At 45.8% G+C, this 12028-nt stretch overlaps 1 protein-coding gene across 2 annotated transcripts in view; it reads left to right on the forward strand.

Annotated features, from left to right (window-relative positions):
* Nucleotides 1–508: 508 nt before the first annotated feature.
* The window catches only part of GAS2L1 (growth arrest specific 2 like 1), a 56667-nt gene continuing 45147 nt past the window's right edge, over nucleotides 509–12028 (forward strand). For both annotated transcript variants that reach the window (XR_009555961.1, XM_060249356.1), the window contains exons 1-2: nucleotides 509–864; nucleotides 5524–6198. Coding sequence is in view for 1 of the 2 variants with exons in the window: in XM_060249356.1 (XP_060105339.1) it covers nucleotides 5548–6198 (651 nt within the window). In the remaining variant the exon portion in view is untranslated. The remainder of the gene's footprint in view (nucleotides 865–5523; nucleotides 6199–12028) is intronic.

Raw genomic sequence — 12028 nt, forward strand, 5'->3', positions numbered from 1 at the left:
CTCCTAGGAAAAACGAGGCGCTGACCCCGAGCAGAAGGATGGGCGTGTTTGCTTCTGATCCGGATGAGATCAAGGCGCCGGCAGCGGGAAGGAGGAGGAGAAGGAGCAGGAGGGCCGGCCCTGCTCTGCTCTGCACCGCACAACAGTCGTTGCCGCAACGCGAGATGGAGGCGCTGAGCCCCGGAGGCGGATTGCCGGGCGCTGCCTACCTGGAGTAACCTTGGCGGGGAGCAGAGGACCCTCCCCGGGCGCGGGCGGCTCCACCTCTTCCTTTCCTTCCAGCCGGGCAGGCTCCTAGTTGAGCGGATTAATTCCCAGCCAGCAATTAGGAAGAGAAGATCCTGCGGCAGGCGGAGCCTCCCAGCTGCGGCTCGGCTTGGGCGCTGCAGTCTCAGGCAAAGGCCGGCCAGGCTGCGTCGTGCTTGGTTGGGAAAGACTCCCAGTCTTTGCGTGGCGCGGGAAAAGGGAGGGGGGGGGAGAATCTTCTCCACCGTCTCGGTTCCTCCCCCCTTCGACTTGCCGGCCTGCTTCTCTTTCCCCCCCTTTTGAAGATTCGAGCCCAAACGGTGGAGGTCGAAACAAAATCGCTGAGCCGTCCTTCTGTAAAGTTCCCGGAAGAAAACACACGTGGGAAAGCAGGCAAACGGAATGACGCGTGGCTGCAGCTCCCACGACTGGGCGGGTTGAACGGCTCCTCCCACCCTAGCGGAGGGTCCGCGTTGGATCACCGCCCCCACCTTAATCTGGGGAGAAGGGAGCCCAGAGACCATCACGGAGATGCGGGTCGAGTCTCATCACACGTTTATGACTTTCTGGGTGACTTGCAGCTTAATGTGTGGACTGGGCGCCGGCTGGCTTACGCAGGTGTGTGCATCACTGAAGTTCTCTGTGCTAGATTGTAGCATGCTTGGGTCAGGCAGGGCTGTTTGTAGGAAGGCCCGGGTGATAACTTGCATGTGTGAATGGGCTGATTGAACATCAAACAGAAATGACACTTTATGATGCCTTGAACGCCATATGTTTTTCCAATGGCATTCAGTTCACACGTTCATCACCCAGTGCTCTCTTGAGGAAGTAGATGTGAATCAGCCCTTGAGGACCCAAAATGTGGGGCTGCACTCCATTTAAAAATAAATAAATAACTGTGGGGATAGGAAAGTTCTACCTATGATGTCCATCCACACATGCAAGTCATCATTAGGTAGTATAGCAGTGAATATGCCTATGTGAAACCATTAAAAAGTTTTGCATTTGAGAGTCCACAGGAGCATGACTTGAAAATGCCATCTGTGGTGGCTCATTCATTCATGCCATTCTCCACTTGATGCCTCAGTCAACAAAACATGGACTTGCTTGTCTGAACCAGCTATCAGTTTCCTTCTCCTCTTCCAGAGGCTGTTTCCTCTCTGTTTTAGCAAGGGCTGGTGCGTCTTGGCCTGGGCTCCCTTTGGAGTCGGATCAGCTTTCTGACTCAAATGACACATTTCAGAACAGAATCCTGAGTCATGGATCTGTGGTTCTGTTTGTTTTGAGCTGTTGAGTGAGTGTGCAAACCCACACCTGGTTGGCCCGGAGGCAGCCTAGATGCAACATAGGCAACTTGTTTAGTTAGATCTGGATCTGCTTTGGTTGTGTACAAACAAAGAAGCAAGTGGGGTGCCCAGTCTTCAGAGCAGAGTGGTTAGAGGGCTGTAGGTGGCAGGTGCTCACCTGTCTATTACATTGGTTTCCCACCCTTCCTTCAAGGTGTTGTGGGTTCTCCTCTTCTCCATTTTGTCTCCACAACAGCCCTATGAGGTAGGTTAGGGTGAGAAAATGCCGGGTCCAAGGTGAGTCAGTACTGTGAGTAGAGATTGGAACTTGGGTTTTCCAGGTGTTAGTGTGAGATGCCCACTGCATCACACTGTGTGAACATGCTTCTGCCTGTAGTTTAGATCTGTAAAGTCTGTTCTCCCTGGCACTTTTCTTCCCAGCTGACCTCTGGTGCTAGAAGAGATTTTGATTGGGAGGAAATAAATTTCAGGGGGAGGCAGAAATGGCTCCGTCTCCCTTTTCTGCTTGCTTCTTTTGCTCTGCAGAGATCCAGACACCCCCCCCTCCAACACACATTTACTGCTTTATATGTAAGTGGGGCAAACCAAGGTTTGAACAAATGTGTCTGCCATTGTCATGTCTAATTTAGGCCGTTGTCAAGTTCCCTGTGGATTTGCTTCTTACGCTTGCAGCTTGCGGGAAAGATGATTGCTGTTATCTCTTTGGGCCATGCAGTCTTTGCAGCTTACATGTTAATTCATGGTTCTATAAGTGATATGTGTGCCTCTTAGCTTGCTAGGTGGCTTTCCAAAGGGAATGGGGAGGTCTGGGGAGAATGGGTCTGTCAAGAGCTGTTAGTCATGACAGCTAATTGGAACTTCCAAGTCCAGAGGCAGTATATCCCTCAAATACCATATTCTTTCTATAATCTTCAAGAAGGTCTGTAACTTTCCCTGAAGAATCTGCCAGGCCAATGGTAGAAGCAGGAAGCTGAATTAGAGGGATCCTGAACCTGATTCATTGATTTTTCAGCATGACCTCTCTCCAAGGAGCTTCATTTCCTCCTCCCCATTTTATTTTAACAATAAAGTATTTATTTATTTGTAATTTAGATTTATAATGCCCTTCTGTGAAATCACAGAGCTCAGGGCAGTTAACAAAATATAGAATTTTAAACCAAGGTTAAAATAGTTAAAAATTATATCAGTATGGTGCCAGTTAAATATACAATATGTATTACTATCCTATAATGAATGGGAAAAAAGAGTGGGAGAGGGGAAGGGAGTGCCAGATAGAATGGTACCCATTGCTGTTCAAAGCCAAAAGCCTGGCAGAACATCTCTGCCTTACACGGCCTGCGGAAATGCATAAGGTCCCACAAGGGCAGATGAAAGAGTTCCACCAGGTAGGAGCCAGAGTGGAGAAGGCCCCGGTTCTGGTTAAGGAGAGCCAGATGTCTTCAGAGCTATGGATTGCTCTCATCACTCCCAGGCACTTTTCTTCCCAGCTGACCTCTGGTACTAGAAGAGATCTTGGTTGGGAAGAAATGTTAGACTAAAGACTGGGTTTCCTAGTTGAGAAGGGTCTCCCTACACCAAGTCCAGTGTTCAAACTTGTGTTCAACAGTGTTCAAACAGTGTTCAAACAGTGTTCAAACGGTGGCTCAGTGGTAGAGCATCTGCTTGGGAAGCAGAAGGTCCCAGGTTCAATCCCTGGCATCTCCAAAAAAGGGTCCAGGCAAATTGGTGTGGAAAACCTCAGCTTGAGACCCTGGAGAGCCGCTGCCAGTCTGAGAAGACAATACTGATTTTTTTGGGGGGGAGGGACGATGGCTCAGTGGTAGAGCATCTGCTTGGGAAGCAGAAGGTCCCAGGTTCGATCCCTGGCATCTCCAAAAAAGGGCCCAGGCAAATAGGTGTGAAAAACCTCAGCTTGAGAACCTGGAGAGCCGCTGCCAGTCTGAGAAGACAATACTGACTTTGATGGACCGAGGGTCTGATTCAGTATAAGGCAGCTTCATATGTTCAACTGTTGCATCACACTAGCTCTTTGTATAATTCACAGTCTTTTCAAGTTGGTACAACCAGTAAATAGAAACCACGATTAAAGGTTGGGGTTAAGGGCGCGATGATGCTTGGGGATCAATAAATGGGCTCCCCAGCCATTAAATGAAGCCCATACAAATATTTATAGGGATAGATTCTATTTCATGAATTAGGTCCATAAGGTAAAAGCTTTATGCTATGAAAAAGATGTTGTTAAAACAGTGTTCAAGTGTGTTGCAATGCATAAAAGTTAAAAAGCTTGGCCATTGGTCATAGCCTTCCCTTCCCCACAAATTCCTTGTAAAATTAGTAGGGGTTATCACAAGGCACTCTGCACATGTTCATATGTACTTTAATTTCTCCATCTAGTTCCCGGTCTAAGTACAAGCTGGTGTTAAAAAAACACCACCACCACCCTAGGGGTGAAATCCCTGAGTCTTGTCTCAGATGAAGCATGGCTGGCCTATAAACACAGATCTCTGTGTTTAATTAAGTAACCAGCCTATATGATCTTTTCCCAGCATTAGGCAGTGTGAATAGACAAAGAACAGCAGCGTGTACAAAGAGGTCCTCCCTCCCCTTTTCTCTCTAAAGTTCACAGACTTTGAATGGGAAATACAGTTCAGCAAGCTGGCTCCTGAATACAACATATGAGTCATCCACTAGGCAGGGAGACTTGAGCCAAAAGAAGTTTGTTTAGGCACCTGAAAAGAATTGGGGCTCTGGCCCAGCCAGCAATGTTTCTCCCCCCTCCACAGAAGCATCAGTTTCTCTTCTTGGATAGACTGATTTATCACCCAGTTCTGCTGAAATGTTCAGACTTGGCTTAACTGGATTATGGATCACAATACCAGTCAGTGGGATTCTTGTGTCGTGAAAAATTCCTTGTTCTCCCTGTTAAAAAACATTGTCCTGATGTTCAAGGGCTGGAAATATTCCCAGGATTTTAGCTGGCCATCCATTCCCTCTCCCCTTCCATCAGAATGCCCCACAAACCAAAAGAAGGGAATGGAGACACCCTGGGGGAACAAAGGGAGCAGAAGAGGTTTTTCTAAAAGCATGACAATTGCCATGCTTAACTGGGAGTAAGTCTGCCCCAGCTGAACTTTTGAGTAGAACAGGAGTTTAAAAAGAGGTCTGTGGCTCCTAAGTGGAATAGATGTTTTGCCTCTCCTTTCATGCTCTCCCATGGCCTTTGAAGGTTTCCTAGGTGAGGTGCTACCAAGTGTTTAAGAATCTCCATTTTGAGAGACAGAGCCCTGGAAGACAAATTTTGAAAAAGTGGGTTTGTTTGTTTACTAAGAATACATGGAGAGCCCTGATAGATTATTAGACAGATTCTGCCATCCTAAGAAGAGTTACTCTTTTCTGAGCCCATGTTTAGAAGGGTGTGTCTCTGCTTAGGATTGTGCTGTAAGGGTCCGCCTAGTCCAGCCTCCTGGTTCCAACAATGGCCAGTCAGATGTCTTTGGGAAACATACAAAGAGGGCATAAATGATCAGTCGCCTCTTTTGTGAGTTTCCAGCACTTGCTCTTCAGGGGTATACTGCCTCTGAACATGGAAGTCCTGTTAAGTTATCACCACTGGTAGATGTTGATAGATCTATCTTCCACGAATTTATCTTTTTTTAAAAAAGCTATATAAGTAAATGGTCATGTCTTCTGGCATTGCGTTCTTAAAGAAGGACCTAAAAGGAGTGCATTCTACATTTTGAAACCCATGGAACTGAGCACCAACCAGGGGAGGGGTGGCCCCCCTCTGTTCTTAAGAGAAGAACAAGGTTCACATGTTTAAGCCATGCAGATGTCCACTTTGTCCACAGTTAGCATTCTTTAGTGTAGCAGGTTTATTATAAATCCTGCCCATGCTAACTACATGGCATGGTTTCCTCTCCTCTCTTGCTGTTCTAATGTGTGGCATCTCCCCATTTCCTCCCCTTGACAGTAACACTCCAAGAGAGAATGTAAGATGGCTGACCAGAGTAACATCCAGTCGGCAGCTTCCAAGAGCATCCGCCCATTCCGCTCCAGCGAGGAGTATCTCTACGCCATGAAAGAGGACCTGGCTGAGTGGCTGAACACCCTCTATGATCTTGATATCCAGGTGGAGAACTTCATGGATGCTCTGGAGACTGGCTATGACCTCTGCCAGCATGCTAACAATGTCAACCACATAGCTCTGGAGTTCCAACAGCTGCACCCAGAAGCAACTGCTAGGATGAAGATTCCACAGAAGGAGGTCATCTTCCAGGCAAAAAACGTGGTGCCTGGCTCTTTCATTGCCAGGGATAACATCTCCAACTTCATCCAGTGGTGCCGTCAGGAACTGGGCATCCAGGATGTCTTGATGTTCGAAACAAATGACCTGGTGCTGAAGAAGAATGAGAAGAACTTTGTCCTCTGTCTTCTGGAGGTGGCCAGGAAAGGCTCCAAGTTTGGCATGCTGGCTCCCATGCTTATCCAGATGGAGGAGGAAATTGAGGAGGAAATGAGAGATCAGGTCACCTATGGAGAGTTGGAGAAGGAGCAAATGAGTGAAGATCTTGGGCCCCAGTCGCCTGTCTACCCAAGCAGGACTCAGAGAATAACCTTGTGTGACCTCAAGAATCTGGATGAGCTGGTAAGTCTGTCCTGTTCAGATGGTCTCTTTGTACCTCCTTCAGAAAGGACAGGCATGGAGCCTCCCTCGTCTCTGCTTGGTGGCATATTAGGATTTAGCATGTTTACTGGAAAGAGTCACCTACAGAAAGGCTTGGGGACAACCAGTAGGATATTTCTGAGCGGTTTTTCAACCTCTGCTCTGGAGATTATTCATAATTGTAAGACTTAGCATTTACATAGTATTTACAAAAGACAGTAAAGATTATTTACAGAATAAAGGAAGAGTAGCACATTTAAGACTTGCAAAGTTTTATTCAAGGTATAAGTGTCCATGTGTTACATACACACTTCTGGGAGAAAAGCATTCAAATTTATATATAGAGTTGACAATAATGAATTAGCATATAACACGATGTAAAGATTGTGAGACAAAGCAAGAACAAGCCAAGTGCACAGGGTCAGTAGCTTAATTGGATCCATATAGCTGTTAACCCTGTGCACTTAGCTTGTTGTCCCTGCTTTGTCTTAAAATCTTTACATCATGTTATATGCTAACTCATTTTTGTCAACTCTGTATATAAATTTGAATGCTTTTCTACCATTTCATTGTATCTGAAGAAGTTTGTGTGTAACACACGGAAGCTTATACCTTGAATATAACTTTTTTGGTCTTAAAGGTGCGACTGAACTCTTACTTTATTCTGTTGCTTCAGACCAGGGGTGGTCAGACCTGCTTAACATAAGAGCCACATAGAATAAACATCAGATGTGTGAAAGCTGCAACACAGGAATGTCAGATGTTTGAGAGCTGCAAGACAGGAAGGAAGGAAAGCAAATAGATGTGGGGGGAGGGAGGGGAGGTAGAAAGAAAGCAACTTTAACTTTAAATGCATTCTCCAAGTTGCTGCCTGGCTTGGCTTAGATAAGTGATTTAAAGAGACAAATGCCTTCTCCAAGCCAGAGAGTGGGGCACTGGGGGCTTCAAGAGCCACATATGTGAAAGAGCCACATGTGGCTCCTGAGCTGCAGTTTGGCTATTCCTGCTTTAGACCAGCACAGCTACCTGCTTAGATATAGTACTTATGTTAGCTGTCATATTCCTTGTTGTTCTGCAAAGTAGATCTGGATTGTATTGCAGATGCGGGCAGGGGTTGAGAAAGACAGACTTGCTGAAGATGCTTCTGTAGCAAGAGGCAGGATCTGAACCAGGGACTTCCAGATCACTGTAGCACAATTTCTTAGCACTAGTCAGATCAGAGGTTCTAGAGGGCATCTGATATATTGTCCCTTTTTTTGGCATGTTATTTGTCCAAATAAGGGAAGGTTTTGTGATTATATGAGGTTTGTGTGCACATTCTTGATGTGGTGATTCAAGGGATGTAATATCTGTCTACCTGAATGTTTGGCTTGACTGCTTTGGGCTGGGACCGGTGGCTTATCGAACTCTTTGTCACTTTTCCTTGGCTTGGATGGTAAAGGGATGCTACTGGCAGGTGCCCTGCTTCCCAAACCTTCCTTACCAACTGGGACCTGGGCTAGTGCTTACCAACTCTTGGACCTGGGCTGGTGCTGAACTCTCAAGATTCTGACATTGAGGTGGTGGGGAAGGTTCCTTCTGGACCTGTTTTCCAGGAAGCAGCAGCCATGAGCGTAATGGTCTTCCTGCATATCACTTCTCTGGTGATAAACGGATAAGCAGAGTAGGAGTTCCCGAACTTTGTACCAGGAGTTATCTATGTGTATGCATCCATAAAATAAAGGAAAGCTCCATGAGTCCTCAGTACCCATCCACAGATGCTGCTGCTTGCTGGGAAGGGACTGTGACACAGCAATAGAGCATCTGCTTGGCATACAGGATGTGTCAGATTCACTCTCCAGCATCTCTTATTAAAAAGATCAGGCAATAGGTGACATCAAAGACCTTCTATCGGAGAGAGGTATTACCAATGTGCAGGACTTTTTTTTTTTTTTAGCAGAAACTCTTTTGCATATTAGGCTACACTCCCCTGATGCAGCCAATCCTCCTGGAGCTTGCAGGGCTTAGTACAGGGCCTACTATAAGCTCCTGGAGGATTGGCTACATGGGGGGGAGGGTGTAGCCTAATATGCAAAGGAGTTCCTGCTACAAAAAAAAGCTCTGCTGTCAACGTGTATAGACAGTACTGACCTTAGTGGTCTGATTGCCATAGAGGGCTACTTCATGTTTTCATGTGTACTTTCTCTCTTCCTGCTTTACTGTTCTGATCCTTATGATTACCCACTGAAGTGGGTTATTCCACTGTATCTCCGCATTGGGTATGTGTCAGTCATCTAAACCTTCTTGCTACAGGGAAGCAGTTTTTCAGAGGAGGCTGCCCATCATGCCTCTCTGTGAGTTGCTGCTCTGGAGCTGCCTCCTCCTAGTTAGGAAGCATCCCCAGGACAATGTCTCATGTAGATCCACAAAGAGTAGGCCTCTGAAGAGCAGGTTTGACCTGAGCATGTCCAGTTTTAAATAAGAAAAGAAAGTAAGCCTTGATAGTTATGAGATACACTGAAGTTAGTGTCTACCTAGCTCAGCTGTCTTCCCTGAGGAAAGATTTCTTTAAGGCAGGGCTGGGTGTAAAAAAACCCTCAATTCCAAGAAAAGCTGGATGTGATTATCTATATGCATTATGCAAGTTAAGAAAATTATCATTGCTGTCATTTTTGCATCATTGACTCTGCTTCTGCAGTTCATGGGGATTTCAGTTCCTTCCTCAGGCTGCTGAAGTTGTGCAGCTTCTTCATTCTGAGACTTCCCTGCCCACACGTTTTCTAGTCCATCTCTACAGTCATAAGGGTAGAGAGTGTGCTTTGAGTCCAGGAGCACCTGGGCTAGCAACTGACTTTTGAAAACAAATTAAACTGGTTCATTGTCAGATGCTGAAGCAAGTTTCTCTTTTTGTGGCTCGCCTGTGGAATCCTGGCCTGCCTGCACAGACCTGTGGGATGCTCTGGCTTTACTTCCAAGGGATTGGCTTGCAGGAGGCCAGTCAGTAAATTCACAGCTGAGAGTGGCTTAAGATGCTACTGCTGTGGGCAGAGGGAGGAAATGCAGTGCCCTCATCCTTCCTGTGCTTGCGCTTAGCGCTGGGGTCTGAAGCCGCTGGGAATCAAAGCTGGAGGGAGGCTTTGAGCATGTCTGTTGTGCTGTTTGCTGACAAGTCTGCCTCCCATGCGATTCAGAGCTGCTCTAGCTTGAGCTTTGCTTTAGTGGGTCTGAGAAATGCTTGTTCTTCCTGTTCTCAAATATTTGACAATGGTCAATACATCACACCCTATGTTTGTTTTCACTACTTTAAATGTACATAGGGTTTGGGGCCTCCTTTGCAGGATGCTTTTGAGTTCCTTTATCAATCCAACAGCTCTTCCCTGAAGACTTTTCCAGCTAGCCAGCAAGTATTCTGATTCTGTTAGCCAGGAAGGTCAAGCAACTACCAAGAGCACTGAAATGCAACCCCCAGCCATTGGAATACTATTTCAGCTCTCTCTCTCTGGCTTCCCTTGAGAGCTGGGAAGGCCAGGCATATCCTTGAGCACTTGGGGTGCAGTGGGATTGAGCAGTGGGACTGACTTATGCACTCAGCAAGGAAGAGGGTTGCCATGCAGAGGAAGGATGGAATCATTTCCTCTCCACCTCTGGAGCCCATATTAAAAATTGAAAGGCTATATTTTGGTTCAAGCAGGGCATTTTTTGTAGCTGGAACTCCTTTGCATATTAGGCCACCCACCCTTGATGTAGCCAATCCCCCTGGAGCTTACAGTAGGCTCAGTACTAAGAGCCCTGTAAGCTCTTGAAGAATTGGCTGCATCAGGGGTGTGTGGCCTAATATGCAAAGGAGTTCCTGCTACAAGAAAAAGCCCCGGATTCAAGTAACCCCCAAAGTGTCCTAGACTTTGGGAGAATGAAAGAGGAAGAATTTACTCTATAAGGACGTATCTAGGAGACCCCTTCTGGGGTCATAGACCAAAGCACCTACCTTATTGATGGGTTGTTTGCACTGTTGTGATATTCAGCTTCCTGAGAATCTTACATTTCAAAAAATAAAACCCATTCTAACTGTATGGAGACTAAAAAGATGTGCTTGAAAGGGTGTGGTCAACAGCTGCTGTAATCCCAGACACCAGAGAGAGAGAGCTGAAATAGTATTCCAATGGTTGGGGGTTGCCTTTCAGTGCCCTTGGTAGTTGCTTGACCTTCTTCCTGGCTAACAGAATCAGAACAAATTATGCAGAAAATAGGGGGAAATAGGCACAGCTGCATAATATGCCTGCCGATCTTAGTAACTGTACAGGTTATAAAAGCAGACTTATCTTGATACATACATATTAACATATATATTAATGCAGCTGACTACAGAGAAATGTATATGTGGCCAAAAAGAATCTGGAAAGCCAGGTGCAGCCTGCAGGCCATCATTTTTTGTTGTTGTTCATTGTCTTAGAGAAAGACTGGATGGCCCCAGTTGGACGTCTGAGTGGCATGCTTAGACATGCTGAACCTTACAGAGCAAATATGCCAATATTTCTGTCTGCAGCGGCCTAGCTGCTGCTACTCTGTGATGGATGAAAAGGGGAAGAAAGCCCTGTAGATTGTGTGGTCTTGAATGACTGGCTTCCTGTATGCAGCACCAGCATCTTACTGGAAAAGATGCATGCCTTGCTCACTGGTATGGTGCCTAGGTCAAACTGGGGAGCCCCAGGTTCACCTCCTCCCCACTACCCTGAGTCTCTTCAACTTATTCTACCTCTTAGGGTGGCTGCAAAGATCAAGCGAAGGAAAGGAGAACCATTTATGCTTCTCAAAGTGCTTTGGAGGAAAGGTAGGAAAAAGCATGATAGGTAAATGCTTTCTTCCTAAGCTGCTCCAGTTTTCTGGCACCATAAGAATCTTGACAGCTGCTCTGTTCTAGAGTAATACCTAGAGTAATACCTAGGCCCTCACAGCTGTTTCAGCATTTGAAAAGTTGTGTGTGGAGGGCAAGATCACCTGGTCGTGTTGTGCTGCTGATCAGGCCCTCTCAGCATTTTTAAATTTATTTATTTATTTATTACTTTACATTTATATCCCGCCCTCTCCGCAAGCGGACTCAGGGCGGCTTACAACATCATAAAAACAATCAATTCAATAAAACATATAAAACCATAATTTACTTATCAATTTAAAAACTATTTGCGCTGTCAAGTTCAAATGGGCCAAGTTCAGTTCTAAAACAGGTTGGACTCACGTATGCCATAAGGTCTGAGCCAACTCTGGCCTTTTATCTGGGGATAATAATATGAACATGCCTCATATGGGGAATGTCTATGAAATATTTGTCTAAATTTTTCTCCCAACCCTGACCTTCACATCTTTGCTTGCACCAGTGTGCTGAAAGGCAGAAAGGACCCCCAAAGCTTGCCATGAGAAATAGACATCAGATGAATTGCCCCCATTCATGTCTGTGTCTTCTTAACTCTGCAGCCTATGAATGTGTATTCTTAAAGGGACCCTGCCAGCTTAAAACCATTTTGGGAGACAAACCTGCCAGCCTCTGCAACTCTGAAAAGGGTTCCCATTCAGTTCTGAACACTGTGGTGTTTGTCTTTACAGAAATGTGTCTATTTCTGACTGTTTGTAGGTTTAGTCTTTTGGCTATATTGGGATTTTTATGAAAGCTGCTGTTTTAAGGCACAAATTATGATGTGTCTTGAAGGGCTGGCTTCTTTTTTTTAATGTTGATATGTGGGCCTTTAATAAACTTTGTCTTCAGATCCCTGATCAGAGGCACCTAGTTTGTTTGGGGTTTGGCAGGTACCTGGAAAGAAGAACTGCTGTCTTATTCCTG

Source organism: Heteronotia binoei, chromosome 11, assembly GCF_032191835.1.
Source record: "Heteronotia binoei isolate CCM8104 ecotype False Entrance Well chromosome 11, APGP_CSIRO_Hbin_v1, whole genome shotgun sequence".
In the NCBI taxonomy this organism is placed as follows: Eukaryota; Metazoa; Chordata; class Lepidosauria; order Squamata; family Gekkonidae; genus Heteronotia; species Heteronotia binoei.